This window comes from Motacilla alba, chromosome 15, assembly GCF_015832195.1.
Source record: "Motacilla alba alba isolate MOTALB_02 chromosome 15, Motacilla_alba_V1.0_pri, whole genome shotgun sequence".
NCBI lineage: Eukaryota > Metazoa > Chordata > Aves > Passeriformes > Motacillidae > Motacilla > Motacilla alba.
In genome coordinates this window covers 9,828,396-9,845,746 of record NC_052030.1, presented here as the reverse complement: position 1 = coordinate 9,845,746, position 17,351 = coordinate 9,828,396, and the positions used below count along the sequence as shown (strand labels likewise).

At 50.4% G+C, this 17,351-nt stretch overlaps 1 protein-coding gene across 1 annotated transcript; it reads right to left on the bottom strand.

Annotated features, from left to right (window-relative positions):
• Positions 1 to 522: 522 nt before the first annotated feature.
• On the bottom strand, positions 523 to 16,227 carry FOXN4 (forkhead box N4). The gene is made up of 9 exons (XM_038152038.1): positions 16,129 to 16,227; positions 5,846 to 6,009; positions 4,980 to 5,089; positions 4,757 to 4,891; positions 4,481 to 4,608; positions 3,656 to 3,752; positions 3,355 to 3,562; positions 1,583 to 1,942; positions 523 to 892 (listed from the first exon to the last, which is right to left on the bottom strand). Exons 1-9 carry the CDS (start codon positions 16,209 to 16,211, stop codon positions 642 to 644), a joined length of 1,536 nt encoding a protein of 511 aa, XP_038007966.1. The 5' UTR covers positions 16,212 to 16,227; the 3' UTR covers positions 523 to 641.
• Positions 16,228 to 17,351: the final 1,124 nt, after the last annotated feature.

The window sequence follows — 17,351 nt, the reverse complement described above, 5'->3', positions numbered from 1 at the left end:
TAAAATCCTCTAGCCAGTGATCAGTTTAATAGGTCAGTAGTACCACTTCCTTCAGGGGTGAGGACTTTTACAAATCTAGATATAACAGTGGTCTGCTAGGGAGGGGAGTTTTCCTTTTTTAGTGGTTTTGCTCCGTTTTCATACCTCCTAACAATAAATTAACAACAGGTACATCAGAAAAGTGTTAGTGGTGCAAACGTCTCCAGGAACTGGGGGAGGTCTTTGTCCAATTTGGCAAATTAAGAAAAAAATGACACACCAGGGGCACAATCAACCAACTTGAGGCTGGCCAGCCCCTTGGCTTGTGGTGGCTTCTGTGACAGTGGTGACACAGCAGCTCCACCACGATGTGGAATAAATTTAATTCCCTTAACTGGGTGATTTTTAGCTCATTTACATTCCAGTGAAAGTTCCTGCTGCCTTCCAGGTCCTTCTGGAGAGCTCCCCAGTCCCACAACACAAATGTCCATGCCCTTGCCGTGGGGGAAAGTGGTTTTACAAGTCCCAGCTTGATTTATTTTGGCCTCACGCGCTGGAAGCAGCCAACGCATCCCAAAGCAGGACGAGCCCTTGGAGCTTCCCGGTCGGATTTTAACCACGGGGAAGAACCGTCCCTCGGGATCCGTGGAACGGTGCCAAGCTCAGAGCAGAGGGATGGCTTTGTTGCCTTGGGGGTTCATGTACTGAGCAGCTGCCACATTGTCCAGGGTGGTGTAGGTGGTGTAAAGGCCAGTGACCTGCAGGTCGGAGAAGGAGCGGTCGCTGCCGCTGGACACGGGCGTCAGGCCGGGCGTGCCCAGCTCGCAGTCGGAGAGATGCAGGGGGGAGTTGCTGAAGGCACCCAGGGTGTCCAGGCTGAAGCTGTCGTCTTTCATCTCCTCCCAAATGTTCCCTGGAAAAAGATGGAATCCTGCTCACAGCAGCACATCCCCAGGTCCCCAGGGCTGGGACTAAAGGGCTTCATTTTATGCTCAAGGGTGGGACTACGGTGGTGCAAGGAGCAGCAAGGGTGTCTGACCCCCCAGATCCTGTGATTCCAGACCTTTCTGGGCAGCAAGTCTGATCCCCCAGAACCTGTGATTCCAGACCTTTCTGGGCATCAAGTGTGTCTGATCCCCTCCTAAAATTCCTGTGATTCCAGGTCTTTCTGGGCAGCAAGTGTGTCTATCACCAACTCTTCTGCTTCCAGACCCTTCCATTCAGCGCCTCTCTACCTGTGCTCTACCCAGGACCATGTCAGACATTGCTACAAACCAGAGGAGTTCTACTTGCACAGATGGAGAACACCAAAGCACGAGCAGAGCTCTGTTTTCCCGGGGCAGAGAGATATGGTGTCCCACATCCAGCTGGTTGGACACCCCTGCTTCCACCCCCTGCAGTGCCTGCACTGGAGCCAGGAAGGTGCTTTGCAGTCCCACCTGACACAGGGACAAAATCCCTGAGGGCGACCCAGGAAGTCACCCCACAGACGCCAACACCCAGCCCCATCCCAGAACACCCCTCTGCGGACCCTGGTTGGACAGTCAGCGTTAACACATCCCCAAAGCCCAGCTCTGCCCTCCCCCAGCGCCTCGCCCCGTACCTTGCAGTGCGAAATCCATAATGCTGGGATCCAGAGCGTCCACCTCCGTGCTCATGTCCACCGCCACGTTCGGGAAGTCCGGGGCGCGTCCCATGGCGTGGTGGGGCAGGGGGCTGTGGCTCATGTCAGGCAGGGTGTGCAGAGGAGGAGTTTGTGCAGGTGCTGGCGAGTTGGGGGCGAGGCGAGCCTGGGTCTGGAGCTGGTGGTGCAGCGGGAGGGACTGCAGGGACAGCGTCATGATGGGCTGGGGCTGCAGCTGCGACACGGAGATGCGGCCCAGCGGGGGCCCCTCGGGCTCTGCCTGCTTGCTGGGCCGCCTGCAGCTCTCGGGTCTGTCGGTGATCAGCTTGTCCAGCTCCTCTGCCCATTCCAAGGAGGGAAAGAGATGCTTTAACCCGTTTGTTCGAGCAGGGAGTGCCCAAAGCGCAGCTGCATTTATGGCATGAACTGATTGTCACAGTGTGAAACCCAGCAGAGGCTGTGACCACCTAATTCTCCTAAGGAATGCCACCTAATTCTTTCCCCAAATCCACTTCCGTGGTTATCCCTGACTGAGCTAAAGAAATGATCATGAAACTGCAGAGCCACCGTTGTCGTAATACGACACGAAAAGACAACACGGACACTGCTGCTCTCCAGGTGAACAAAAAAGAGGGACCTTTATTTTCTGACTCTAACATTTATAGTTTTCCAAAAGTGACAGTGGATTGGAGGGTGACAGTGCCACCTCTCCAATGACACTGGACAGACCAAGAGTCCATCAATTCTCTCCTCCTCCATGAAAGAATGCAAAACATAAGTTGTTTACAGAACTGTGTGTGAGAAAGTTTGTTACAAGAATACAAACATCAGAAGGCTTAGCAAAGTCTTAGAAAATCAGGGTGACACACCCCTGCTGGCAGCTCACCCCCAGCTGCAGAACTCTGTGCTCAGAGAAACACTCTGAATTCTGCTTGTCTGTAAGTACAAAAAAATTCTGCTTATCTCCCAAATAACTACAAAAAACTCCCGACTGTTGCAGTGGCCCTTTTGCTTTTAAACAAATAACATGTCATTTATCACTGACTGCATTTTGTTGCAAAAAAAACCCTCCAGTTGATTTGAAAAACTCAATACTGAGCTCCTGAAAGTTTCAAGAGTTTCGAAAATGTGTTTCTTTATAAATAAGAAATTTTATAAATAAGGGGGGGAAATTATAAATAATGAAGATATTTATATTATTTATAGAAAGATATAATATATAGTGTTTCTATAAATATATAATATATAGTATTTATATAAATTATTTATAATTTATTTATATTTATATTTATTATTTATAATTTATATTATATAACTAATAACTATTATATAAATAATAAATCGAATATTAGCTATAATACATTGATATAGGTATATAAAGATATGACAGATATCTATAGATATAATATTATAGATGTAGATATAATATGTATATTATAATATATATAATATTAGATATATCTATATAGATAGATATATATTAGACAATATAGATAATAGATATAACTACATAATATTTATATTAATATAGTATAAATAAATTCTATTCTATAAATAAGAAAATGTCTTAGGAAAGGGAGAGTTTTGCAGAAGAACAGGCAAAAAACAGCATTAAAATGCTTCTCTATGAAAAGTGCATTAAATGTGACTGGATATAAAAATATTCCCCCAAACAGTAACCCCGGAGGCCGCGGAGCCGTGCAGGGAATGCCAGGGATGTGCAGGATGGGGATGTGGGCCACCAGCCCTACCTGGGTTAGCCATGCTCCTGTGGATAGCAGCCAAATCCTTCCTCTTCCACTTCTGCATCTCCTCCTCCATCTTGTCGATCTTGGCGGGGTTGAGGGCCCACAGGCAGCCCTTGCGGGACGTCCCGCTCAGTTTGTTCTCCACCTTCTCAAAGCACTTGTTCAGGGACAGGTTGTGGCGCACGGAATTCTTCCACCCGTCGGGGGCTGTCTGCGAGGGGCAGGATTGTGTTAATGGGAGCAGCCACGGTGGGGGAAAGGGGGCTGGGATGTGGCATTTCCAAGCTGGGGAATGCTCAGGTACCTTGAAGTAGGGGAAGTGCTCCTTCATGAAGCTGTAGATCTCGCTCACGGGCAGGCTCCCGGTCTTGCTGTTCTTCAGCGCCATGGCGATCAAACAGCTGAGGGCAGGAAATCCAGGAATGGCTCGGAATCATGGAATGGCTTGGGTGGGAAGGGACCTTAAAGCTCATCCAGTTCCACCCCCTGCCATCTTCCACTAGCCCAGGGTGCTCCAAGCCACGTCCAACCTGTCTTTGGACACTTGCGCAGCTCCTCTGGGCAGCCAGTGCCGGGGCCTCACCACCCTCACAGGGAGGAATCCCTTCCCAATATCCCATCTCACGCTGCCCTGGCAGTGGGAGCTCACTGCTCTTGTCCTGTCACTCCGTACCTCCTTCTGGTCTAGCAACCTTGCACCCCCCTATTCAGACACAAACAGGGGATTTCTGTTCCCAAGGGCTCGGAAGTCACAGAATCACAGGGTAAGCTGATTTAGAAGGGACCCACAAAGATCCAGCTCCTGTCCCTGCACAGCACCATCCCCAAGAGTCACACCACATTCCCAAAGGATTGTCCAAACCCTTCTTGGGCTCTGCCAGGCCTGGTGCTGTGACCCCTTCCCCGTGATCCTCAGATTTTACTCCTCTGTGCTGTTTCTCCCCCTCTGTGCTGCTCTCCAGGAATTACTTTCCTCGTTCACTCCTGCCACCCCTCAGAGGCAGCTTCCACAGAACTCCTGCATGGATGAGGGGATTTTTGTTCCCTCCCAAAGGACTCAGACACCCCTGCAGTGTCACAGCCATCCCAGGACAGGCTGTAGGCAATGTGCTGCCTGCTCCCCACTCACCTGTAGGAGTAGATGGGCTTGGGATAATGCTTTGGGTGCAGCTCCTGGGCAGAGTGGGGAGCCAGGCGTGGCTGGGAATAGTGGGCCTGCGTCCCATAGGATGTGTTGTAGATTGCTGCTGGGTTACACTGTGTGCAGAGGGAAAAGAAGGGAAATGACAGATGCAAAATGCCCAGTGGGTGAGTGGGTTTAGGGACATTTTGGTTTTCTTCTAAAAGACATCTCAATTTGAGCTTGGCAGGTACTTCAAGACAGACAACAAGCACATACCAGTACCTGCTGGGGGTTCTGGGCCAGGGCAAACACCTGCTGGGAGTGAGGAGGAGGAGGATGAGGAGGAGGAGGAGGGAAGAGCTGTTGCTGTGTTTGCAAGCCAGGGGACAGCTGCCCACCCACGGCGTAGGGGCTCATCTGCCGAGAGAAACACAACAGTCAAGGAATTACCACCACCTTGTCCCAGGAGCTGGGGCAATAACGAGCCACCAAGGCCTGCTCTTACATTGGCTCCATGTGCTGAAATGGAATTGAGGCCCAGGATTCCCTGGGGGAGGCTGGCCTGGACGTGGATCATCGCTCCGGGCATCGAGTGCATCGCGTTCCCCACAGGACCTGGCATGGAGAGAGGAAGGCAAGGGATGCTCCCATGGAAGCACAGCTCAGGGAAGGGGGTGAAGAGATGCAGCTGAGCACGGGGAAGCTCAGGAGTGGAGAATCCAACCTCTCTGGCTTTTCACAGCTTGCCCAGATGACATCAGCTGCTCCCAAAACTCGTTAGGCAGGGAATGAGAGGCGGCAGCTGTTTAACAGCCCACGGTGGTGACACAGACACCGTGTCTTACAAAAGAGAAACAACACACTCAGCATTAGCTGGATTTGTGCTCTCAGGCAGGCAGGGTGACGCTCTGAGCTCTCTGATGTGTGTTTACCTAAAGGATGTTCACAAGGGAAAGAAAGGAGTTCAACCAACACAGGCTGCGAGGCTGCAAGAAGCAAAGAGGTGTGAGGTAAACGAGGTGCCCTTTGTTTTATCAGTGTTGAAACAAAGCAGAAAGATTATTTATCGAATTTCAGAGCTGTTGAAAACCTCTGAAAGCCAGGACTTAAAATACCTCAGCCCAACAAGTCACCAGCAGCTGCACTGAGCAGAAATTCCCAGGAGATCTGAGTGCTGCCAGTGCTGGAGCTCTCTCCCTCTTGGAATGGGGGGAAGGCACCAGCAGAGCCCTCATGAGAAGCCAACAGGCTCCAGGTCTTTGGACAGGAAGCAAAATGTAAAAGGATGGGGAAAGGGAGCCTGAGGGGGAGTGGCAGGGGCAGGTTGTGCAGTTTAGGGAGCAGTTATTCCCATTCCCCATCCCACAGTACCTGTCTGCTGGAGCATGGCATTCTGGGCCCCCAGGCTGAAATCCATCCTCCCACTGGCCATCTGTTGGAGCCGAGGCACATCCACGGATGTCAGCCAGGACAGGGACTGCAAATCCCCCGGGAGCTCATCCTCACTCAGCTGGGATGGGTCTGAGGCCAGGAGTCTGCAAAGCACAGGGAAGGTGAACAGGGAGCAGGAATTGCTGCATTGCCCCTGGAAAGAGATGGATGGGGTGCCAAAGCTCCTGCAGGTCAGGGGGAAGAACCACCAGGCTGGAATTCTGTATCCAAATCCAGATGTGCTCTGTGGTTTCACAGCTGGTTACTGACACCCTTTACCTGCTCTTGTGTTCCTTTGTCCAGTCTGAAACATTTTAATTGAGAAAAACTCTTGTGGAGCATTGGTAGGGGAAGCAGGCCCAGGAACCCAGCAGAGAAACTGCCTGGAAACGAACCCAAACTGATTCCTTATTTTCACATCTGTCAGAAATTTGCACTTGTTTGCCTTTGATGGGGGAGAAACCAGGACTTAGAACCTGATCATCCTGTATCAACCCTGCAATCCAGAGCCTTGGAAGGAGCTCTGTGCTCAGCTCCTGGGGAATGTGTGTGCTGCTCCTGCTGGAACACCTGGAACAACTTTCCCCAGCCCCTGGATCCTGTCAATGGTGACAGATCAGCAGCTGCATAAAAACAACTTCACAGTCTGAACTGCTGATAGCTTCCATTCAGATACATGAAGGTATTCATACTTAAAAAAAAACAATTTTAGGCAGTTTTTGACAGAGTAAAGGACCACAATGAAAGGTTTGAGACTGGAGGCACCATATCTGCCAGGCACCAGCAACAACAGCAGGCACAGCTGTGACAGGCTGCTTTTGGTTTAAAGCTCTGCTTTTGACACCTTTTACATGCCCCAGATCACCTGTTTTGCTTTGCTTCTGATAGAGCATGTGGTACAAAACGGGAATATTGGAACGTATTTACAGTACTCAAAAATTCCTGTGTGGTCCAAGCTCCCTGTTAGAGTCAATACAAGAACTCTTGCAAATGGAAGGCTAAATGAATTAATTTATGTGGAACAGTATTACAGGAGTCACTGGTACCTTGAGGAGTGAAGCAGTAATTAGGACATGTCAGGAAATTGTCACTCGACACCCAGGGTAAACCTAAAGGGATTCAGATCCAGGAAAACATCTTTATCTCTCAGAAGAACATAATTTAGTTGGATGCAGTTGATTTTGCTTTCAAACCCTTTTGCTTTCAAGAGCTCTCAGAGATGTGTTAAAGTGGTGTCTGCTGCTGATGCGTGTTTGCTGCCAAGTGATGCTGCAGAAACCTTAAATAAATCTGATCTCTTGCTGAAGCATCTTTTATGTTTTACACGACTCTAAATCAGCTTAAAAGAACAAGGAGGAACTCCAGTGCCTGCCTGCCGTGGAGCTTTCAGCCCCTCTATTCAGGAATTCCAGAAACACCTATCAAGGTTCCCTGAACCGCTGTCGGGAAGATTTTTAAAGCAAAAATGCCACTTGTTGGCAAAAAGATTTTGTAAAGGAGAAAAGGTGTGTGTGTAGGGGGGAATCAACACGGGACCAAGAGCCAAAGGGAAAAAAACCCTCTTCAAATCTCCCTCGCAGCCTTCTCCGTGTTCTCTCTCCTACTGTAGTTATAGGGCAATAATTAGCATTGCCATGGTTACGCCGTTATTTCGCGAGGCTTGGGGACTTCCATCCATTAAAAAAAAAAAAAAAAAAAAAAAAAAAAAAAAAAAAAGCAAAATCCATCAGGTGACGGCTCTGCCGGCTCGGAGATTGGCTGGATTGGAAGAAAACAGGGGCATGAAATGATTTGAAAACTGGGCAGGCTCGGGGTCGTTTGCAACAGTTGGTTCCATTGAGGGGGAGCCGCGGGTCCTTTGTGCGCCCAACGCCCGCCGCCCGCGGCACGTGGCCCCCATTGTCTTTGGGGACCCCGCTTAATTGTCCCACCCCCCCGCACCCGCTCCTTTTTACAAACCTCCCATTAATCTGCCCCGAGTGACAGGCGACACACAACACACGTCCCCTCGCCATCTGGCGCCCCGCGCCCTGCCAGCGCTGCCGGCCCGGGCGGCACGAACGGGGTCAGAGCCCCGAGCCCGCCCCCGGAACGCGGGATCGTCCTGGGGGTGAGGGATGGGGATCAGCCTCCCCCCGGCTGGATCAGGGAAACACAGAACCATCCGATTCTGGGGGGTGAGGGATGGGGATCAGCCTTCCCGGGCCGGACCAGGGAAACACAGAACCATCCGATTCTGGGGGGTGAGGGATGGGGATCAGCCTTCCCGGGCCGGACCAGGGAAACACAGAATCACCAAACTCTGGGGTGTGAGGGATGGGGATCAGCTTCCTCCCGGGCCGCATCAGGGAAACACAGAATCACCAAACTCGAATGGGGGATCAGCCTCCTCCCGGGCCGCATCAGGGAAACACAGAATCACCAAACTCTGGGAAGTGAGGGACGGGGGATCAGCCTCCTCCCGGGCTGGACCAGGGAAACACAGAATCACCAAACTCTGGGGGATCAGCCTTCCCGGGCCGGATCAGGGAAACACAGAATCACCAAACTCTGGGGTGTGGAAAATGGGGGATCAGCCCTTCCCGGCCGCATCAGGGAAACACAGAATCATCCAATTCTGGGGGATCAGCCTTCCTGGGCTGGATCAGGGAAACACAGAATCACCAAACTCTGGGGGATCAGCCTCCTCCCGGGCCGGACCAAGGAAACACAGAATCGTCCAGTTCTGGGATGTGAGGGATAGGGGATCAGCCTCCTCCCGGGCCGCATCAGGGAAACACAGAATCATCCGATTCTGGGGAATCAGCCTTCCCGGGCTGGATCAGGGAAACACAGAATCACCAAACTCTGGGGGATCAGCCTCCTCCCGGGCTGGATCAGGGAAACACAGAATCATCCGATTCTGGGGGATCAGCCTCCTCCCGGGCTGGATCAGAGAAACACAGAATCGTCCAGTTCTGGGGGATCAGCCTCCTCCCGGGCTGGATCAGCCCTCCCGGGCCGCATTCCCGGCCAGCCGCGGCTGCTGCCGAGCCCTCACCCGGGATGCGGCCAGCCCGCCGCTGCCCCGGCAGCCCTGGGAAGGTGGGACGGCGTGTCCCGCTCAGCATCCACTCCAGGGACACGGATAGGGGCGAGGAAAGGCTCTGGTATCGACTGGGAAATTGCTGACACTGTATGAGGCTCTGTTTTAAATGGATATGAAGATGCAATAGTATTTGATAACCAGAGAAGTGTGCAAGATGGCTCTTTCTCCAAGTCAATGACCTTCCCTTCCCTTCCCTTCCCTTCCCTTCCCTTCCCTTCCCTTCCCTTCCCTTCCCTTCCCTTCCCTTCCCTTCCCTTCCCTTCCCTTCCCTTCCCTTCCCTTCCCTTCCCTTCCCTTCCCTTCCCTTCCCTTTCCCTTCCCTTCCCTTCCCTTCCCTTCCCTTCCCTTCCCTTCCCATTTGAGTTTACAGCTCTTTCACCGTTTGAATTTGAGTTTACAGTTCCTTTAAAACCACCTCAGCCTGTTCACTACGCTTTTTTTAAAAATGGATTTGCTAGTTATCAGATTAACATTCAGTTAAAAACAAGGGAAAAAGCAAATTCAATCAGAATTACATCCCTGCCCATGGCAGAGGGTTGAAAGGAGATATTTAAGATCCCTTCCAACCCAAACCATTCTGGGATTCTGTGATTCCACGATTTGATAAATCTATGATTCCATGGTTTCAAGTTTAAAAATTACTCTTCTGGCTGCCTTCAAAACCAACGTTGAGATCTCTCATGTCTTAAAGAAGGTGAAGTTTAAAGAATTCCCATTGCTGCCTGGCTGAGGAGTTTTAAAAGTCTGGGAATATTCTGTAGCATAAACCCAGCACATCTCCCAGGCCACAGGCTCAATGTGTGCCCTGCTTCCAGTGAAGAAATTCTAATTTAACTGCAAAAAAAGAGAGAGCCAAGCACATGAATAACCAACACTGTCATCTCCTGGGCTTCAATCTTCCTGACCTCAAAATTGCCTGTGCCGAGACAGCTACAGATCCATAAGTACACGTTGGAATACCAGGTGGGATGGGATTCTGTTCCCCACCACCAACCACCCTGCTCATCTCACACTGGAAGATAAACTCCAGGAGGGTAAAATCCAGGAGGATAAAATCCAGGAGGACAAACTACAGGAGGACAAACTACAGGAGGACAGACTGCAGGAGTCAGAGCTCCTGCCTTTGGCTGAGTGTTCCCAGCACAATGGGGCACTGTGGTAAAAGCAGCCTTTCAGAGCATGTAAATGAGATAAATAGTGATAGGCTGTAATTAATGCACTGCTGAGCCTCCCCTGCTCATTCCCAGGGCTCCTGGAGCAGCCACGGAGCCCCTTGAGCCCTGGCAAGGGGAGGCTGCAGCCCCACCAGATGTGTTTTGCAAAGGTGGTGGTGTTTTTCAGGGCGTGGTGAAATGATGCAACTCCACTTTTACCCCTCTGCTTTCAACTCTCTGCAGGAGAACATCCCATGCTTCTGTTTCTCTCCTAGAAAGGCACCTGCAAGGATGAGAATCCAGAGGGTGCTGAGGGTTTAAAGCCCAGTTCTCCCCTGTACCCCAGGATGCTGATCCTGGGAAAAGCACCTGGAAAAGTGGGTGTGATACAGAAATGCTCCATGGCACTGCTAGTCTTTACAATCTGCTCTGGAGTTATCTGCCCAAAATATTTATCCCATCAGGGTAATGGGATCAGGAACACCTTGGAATGAGACCCCTTTCCAGATCTGATCCTGCAAAGTTCACCAGAACCTGCCAGCAGCACAAAATCCCCACCCACAGATCCCTAAAGGTATCTTCACCTGTTTCTCCCCACCACCAAGAGCCTCCTGCTGGCACAAGGTGCAATTGGAGTCGTTCCTGGCCTGGCCTTGCAGAAGTTTAACACCAGAGCTGGATCTGAGCCTGAACTCACCAGTGGGACTTTGCCACTTTCCCTCAGGCTGAGCTCAAGGTGGATCCTCACCTTGGGAACAACTGCCAGGGGATTTATCCATGAATTATCCACCTCCACATTGCATGGGATGGTGAACTCATGCCTGGAGACTGTAAGGACCACCTCAACAACTCATCACCTCCACCTGACACAGAGCCAGGCCAAAACCCACAGCTGCGTTTGGGATATTCCAGGGTTTTCAGTCTCACTCAATGGACAGGGTTTTTTCCCATTTTCAGTGCTGCCACCTGAGCTTTTAGCCCAGGCTTAGGTGACACAACTGCTCAACAGGCAGGAGCAGTTGGGTGATAGGTTTTTAATTAACTGTTTGCAATGGTTTATCCAGTCAGAGACAACTGGACAGGAAGAGTCCAAAGAAAACCTCTTCCAGAAGTGGTGTTTTCCTTTGTCTGGGATTACACAAAATCCTCAGGGCAAGCACAGAGAGTTCTTATGTGCAAGACAAGGAAAAGATTTGTATTGTGACCCTCCAGCTGTGTCCGTGGTGAGAAGTGTCCTCTGCTTTACTGAAGGATCTGCTTCTTCCCTTTTTGCCCTTCCCCTCCCAGTTTCCTGCCTCCCAGATGCTTTTCCTGCCACTATTTTCCGGTTTCCACCCTCACAACCAGCTGCCCCTTCCAGCTTGTTTCTGCCCCAGCTCCTCTCCTGCTTTGGCAGCAGCTCCCAGAGTTTCTGGTCAGTGATTCCTCCCTGAAGGCACAACACACACCCAGTCCCAAACCATCATCCCACCCCTCTCCCCAACTTCAAGATCTCTGAGTTATTTCTGGCCTTGCTGGAAATCAGAACAAAAATTAAGCAGCTTTCCAGGGATAAAGAGGGTCCCTCCTTATCTACAACTCAAGGAACATTGCATTATCAGAACAAAAACTAGTGAGGAGAAATTAAATAGCATCATTAACCTGGCAGGTGGTGATGGTCTCCTTTCCTTGCACCATGCTGGACTCTGAAAATCACCTACAAAGGTACTTGGCACTAAGAACAGGCTACAGCTGCACTCCTGGAGCCTTTTATCCATCCCAGCTCCCCATTTCACAACCCCCATGACCCCACTTTGCTGCGGGATCAGTGGAGACTGGATTGCAGTGAAATGTGAAATGCCAAGAGGAAACGAGAGGTGATGGCAGCACTGCACCCCCAGCCACTCATTCCCTGCTCTGCCCTAACCATCCCTAGGCTGGGATAAGCCAAATACAGCTGGGATCTGACTCTGGAACCTGTTTGGGAAAGAATCCCAAACCAAACAACTCAAAAATCAGCCCTTTGACCGATGTCAGAACAAGCAAAACGTGTTGGAGCACCACAGGGAGGTTTTATATTAAAACCAGGACCATGGTCAGACTGGGAAGCTATTTTTCTCCTTGGGAATTGCTGTTCATTGGCACTGGAGCCTTGTGTAGGTGTCAGAGCAGTGTGGAGGGAATATCAGCTCTACCACCTGTCCCTGGGCAGGGCTCTCAGAACCCCCTCAGTCGCTGTAGCTGCAGCGGCTCCGCTTCCTGCTCGTGTCAGGGGTGCAGTGAGCCTCTGAGATCCCCCAGGAATGCTGCAAAAACCCCAATTCCCTTTCTCTTTCCCTGTTTTGGCCTTTCTGAGGTAAGGGATGAGCCCCTTCTGCTCTCACAGCACCCCGAGGTGCTGCCCCACACCAGCCCCCCCAGCTCCGCCGGCACCGCGGGACTTGGGGAGAAGCAAAAGGCCACAAATTTTTATTCCTCCAGATCAGCACATTTCAGGAGTGCTGAGGAAACAGTTGTGCTAATCCACTTAAATCAATCCAGTTTGACTGATTCCTTGGAGGTTTCTCACTTTTTTTTTCCTTTTTTTTTTTTTTTTTTTTTTTGGGAGAAAGAATGAAGCCACTCCCGTGCTGGAATTCCTGGGGCACTGGGAGTCATTATCTCACTGCCTGTCAGACACGCAGGGAATGTCACAGGAATGGACACTGGCATTTTCTCCAGGAACAATTAGAGTGCTGTTAGTGATGCATTTGTAACCTTTTGTGTGCACACTCCCATCCATCCATCCATCCATCCATCCATCCATCCATCCATCCATCCATCCCAGGGGACAGAGGTGTCACTTCCTCTCCAGAAACCCCAGTGCAAAAAAACCCCCAAAACCCCAAAACCCAGATATGAGAGCACAACAAATGTGCTCAAATTAGAGATTTGTCATCTTTTCCCACACTGGAATGCTGTCATGGCTGGAATTTCGGGAGTACAGCAGTGCTGTGCTTCTTAATCTGATTTTACACTAAACTGTGGCAACATAAAGTAATTAAGGAAAAAATTGATCAGACTAATGAGGTAATGAATATAGACAATTTTTAAAGAATCAGAGAGATAATTAAAATGGGGTAAAGGACAATATAATCCACTAATATATTGAATTATTAACGATGAACACCTTTTGATCAAAAATAGGCCATTTAAAGCCTAATTCCTATTTAACATATAGAAAATGCATTGCAAGACCTTCAAAATTCTCCACAAGGCTTCTGTCAACTGGAAATCCATAATAACACCAAAAAAAAAAGAAAATAGAAATGTGGTCCTTACACCAAATATTGTTGAATCAGATCTTAAAATCAAAATGACAGATTTCATATTTCAATTCAAAATATTGCTTGAAGGCTACAGCACCCAGGAGCTGAAGAACCTGGATTCCCAGGAATCAGCCCATCAATTCCATGGGAAAAGCCTGGAGCTGGCTCCTATAATTTGCACAGCTTTGTGCTGGAGCTACCATGAGCCACCACTGCGTAGAAAACTTGTGGTCTGCCTGTGCTGTGATTTAAAATCAAAACAGTGGCACTAAAACGTCTTGAAATTATTAATTATGATTGACAAGGAAGAAGTGCTAAGGGTTAAAAAATCTCAGTGTGTTAAAATTCTCCACTTTCATTCCTTTAAATGCAATATGGAGTTATTAGAAATATTTATCAGCCCTACAAGGGTGAATATATTGAATATGGTGGTGTTTTCTGTAGGAAACTAAGAGAGGCAGCTGCTAAAATAAAGAATTACTTTGCATTGCAGCCAGGCCGTGACAGCGCCACAAAAACAGGCAGTGGAGGAGATCTGATGGCCCTTAATCGTCCCTGTGCTGTTTTATATCCCACAGCTGCACTGCTGGGAGAGATATTTGCCTAAAATCATTTTACTGGGGTGCAAAAAGTCCTGGGATTTCACCCAGCAGCCAAAACCTCACCACCACCCCGAGCCGCAGCAAATTTACTGCAGGTGCTTTGGAGCTGCACAGTTCAAAGAGCTGCTAAAATCAGATTTTCCCCACATTCCTTTTACCAAAAAAAAAAATTTTTAAAAATTCCCAAAATCCCAAGTTTTCCAGCCTGCAAACCGACGTGTGTCTGGGGGTTTGATCCCCTCCCTTCCCAGCCTTTCCTCCTCGCAGCGGAGCCGGGGCTCCTCCGAGTCCAACTGTCCCATTGAAAGATTCCAAATGAGACAGAAGAGTATTCTCAGCACAGCCCCAGCCTCCCACTCGCTAATTGGAGGCCATTCCCCATTTTGTGGAGCCTTGATGCTCCCCCATGGAGAACTCAGGACTGTGGGTTCCAGTCTTGGACTGTGGTGACAGCAGGAGAGTAAACAGAGCTGATAGAATTTGACAGGTCTATTCTTTTCTTAAAATCATTCAGTCTAAAAGATTTTCTTTTACATAATCCAAAGTGTTTTCTCATGAAGTAGGACAAATACTGCTCTGCATTTATGGTGCAGTTCAGATTTTATGCATTTTTATCAGAATTTGCCACTATTAAACGAGGTCAAATAATTTGTTTCAAAGCCGCGGTAAAGAAATCACAAGTGGGTGAAAAACTTTAGAGAACCGAGTTCAAAACATTTCACAGAGGACCCAAAGATGGTTATTAAAAAGAGGAAAAGAAGAAAGTTATGATTTTTTTTAAAAAAAGTAAGAGAAATCCTATCTTTCTCCCCCAAAAAGCCATTTCTTTTTCCTGCAGCTCTGACTTAAAGAACAGTTCTCTCCCTAAAAAAGGGGCTTTGTTAAGGTGCTGAATTCTGCAGGGCACTGAAGATCCAGCCTTAAATCCACATCCCCAGAGGTCCCTCTCACCCACACCCTTCCTTAAATCCCCAATAATTTCTTCACCAATATTTACCTAGCCAAGAAAAATGCCCGGAGCAAACAGTGCCTGGGTAAAGAGCCAAAGCAGAGGCACAAACCTTTTCCCCAGAGGCTGCAGGGACTGAAACAAATCCCTCGCTGAGCTGCAAGAGGCTGAGCTGCAGCCTTTGCATTTTGAATAGAGAGAGGCCAGGAGAAGAATACCTGCAGCAGCCCCAGGAAAGGTTGCAAACCCCTCAGGCTGGGAGGAAGGAGTCTCTCAATGCTCATTTTATACTGAAAATTAATTAATTTTCTTCTTTCTGGTTTGCTTTCTGTTTTGTTGTGAGAACTGGGACGTGTTGTGTGTGTTCTGTATTTCTTGGAGCTTTGCATCATGTGACAAAATGTAACCTAACATAACCCAGGGCTCTGTAACTCATGCAGAACCCTCCTGCAACCTCTAACAATGCTTTGAAATGATAAATGGAAGCACGGTGGTGCAGGTAAATTAAATTATGAAAGGCTCTTGGCAAAGCCAGGTTTGTTCCCACCCGTATTAAAAGCCCTTTGACAGGTTGTCAGTGCTTTGGAGGGCTACACAAGTGCTTGTTTTAATTAAAAACTCCTCCAGTGTCTCTTGTTCAGTCTCTCCATGACCGCTCCATAACAATGCAAAAAGTGATCTGCAAAAAGGGAACTTTTAGATTATTATATTTTAACGAGAATATCCTTCTGTGGCAACGCTCACACAGGACAGAGAAATTAGAGAGAGGTCAGCCCAAGGTTTTGGAGGTGTATTTGTCAAATATAGGTTAGTGTCAAAACCAGAGAATCGCAGCATTACAGAGTGATTATGGACGTAAAAGACCTCCAAGATTATCAAGCCCAGCCTTCATCCAAATGCCACCATTGTGAATATTTTAAACAGGAATTTTTCTAAATAAGGAATGCATTGTAACTGGTCATCAACCTTAGAAATCTTACTTAGAGTGGAGGAATAATTCAGATAGCTTAAAAAAAAATAAAGAAGAAGAAGAAAAGTGGATTTCTACGTGCTAAAAGGAATTTTTAGGAAGCAAGGAGGAAGCAGCAGGAGTTGGCAGCTGTGCCGGTGCAGTGCACGTTTTCGAGACGGATAAAACCTCACCTGTACTCCTGCGAGGGGTGGTGGTTTTGCCCTGAATTCCTAATGATTCCTGACATTATGGACGGGATATCGCTCTCTATCATCTCCTGGGGAAGCAGCAGAAGGCAGCGGTCAGCAGCAGTAGCTATCCAGCACTTCAGCAGCGGCGGGAGCCACCGACCCCGCCCGAGCCCCGGCACCGGGCACGGCACGGCCCGGCCCGGGCACCGGCCCCGCCAGGTGCGCTGGAGGCACCGGGAGAGGCAGGAAAACACTTCACGGGGGATGATCCCATCCCAGAGAGGGACCCCTGAGGGAGGGACAGCTACCGACAGGGCGGAGGGGACAGGGAGCAGCGAGGCAGCCGGGAGCGCTGCCGCCTTGGGCCGCTCTTATCCCCCGAAGAGCATCCGTCCCATTTTGGGTGAAAAAGCTGCGGGAGCTGCAGCGGTCCGAGCGCGGGGATGAGGGGAAGCGGGAGACCCCAGCCCTGGATGTTCAACCATGGAAGGGGAGCCCGGGGGAATCCCAGCACCGCTGCCCCAGGGATGGGAGGGAGCCTGGTGGTTCCCAGCCCCGCGGATGGAAGGGGAACCCCAAATCCGGGAGAATCCCCAAACCGCTGCCCCAGGGATGGAGGGAGCCGGGGAGAACCCCAGCCCTACACCCGCGGGGATGCAGCGAGCCCGGAAAATCCCCAGACCCGCTGCCTCGGGGGGGTCAGGGAGAGACCGGCTCCCCAAATCCGCTGCCCCGGGGATGCGGGAGCCTGGCGTCTCAGGATGGAGCGAGCCCCGGCATTCCCAGCCCCGCTGCCCCGCCGATGGATGGATGCGGGGAGCCGGGGGTCCCCATCCCCGACCCGCCACCCCCGCCCGGCGCTGCCGCCGCCCGCTGCACCAACCTGTCGGGCGGGGCCCCGGGGCCGCCCGGAGCTCGGCGGGCGCTCGGTGCGCGGGGCCGGCGGCGGGGCCGCGCTCCGGCCCCGGTTTAAATTTCCCTCTCCGGAGCTGTCCAGCCCCGAGCATGCGCGGCCCGGCCCGGGGTCAGCGCCGGGGCAGGGCCGGGCAGAGCCGCCCCCGCCCCCGGTGCCCCCGCCCCGCCGCACCGGCCCGGGCGGCGCGTCCCGGCGGAGAGCGGCGAATGCGAGAGCGGGGAAAAGCCCAGATTGACTCAACTTTGTGCAACTTTCCGGAGGGAGGAGGGGGAGGGATCCGCCCGCTCAAACGGGCACCGGCGGGAGG

Coding starts and splice junctions, on each gene's coding strand:
- FOXN4 (XM_038152038.1), bottom strand. CDS start 16,211: ATGATAGAGAGCGATATCCCGTCCATAATGTCAGGAATCATTAGGAAT. Junction 4,892..4,979: donor TTTCAGCACATGGAGCCAAT/GTAAGAGCAGGC, acceptor TTCTCTCGGCAG/ATGAGCCCCTACGCCGTGGG. Junction 3,563..3,655: donor AGCACTTCCCCTACTTCAAG/GTACCTGAGCAT, acceptor TGCCCCTCGCAG/ACAGCCCCCGACGGGTGGAA.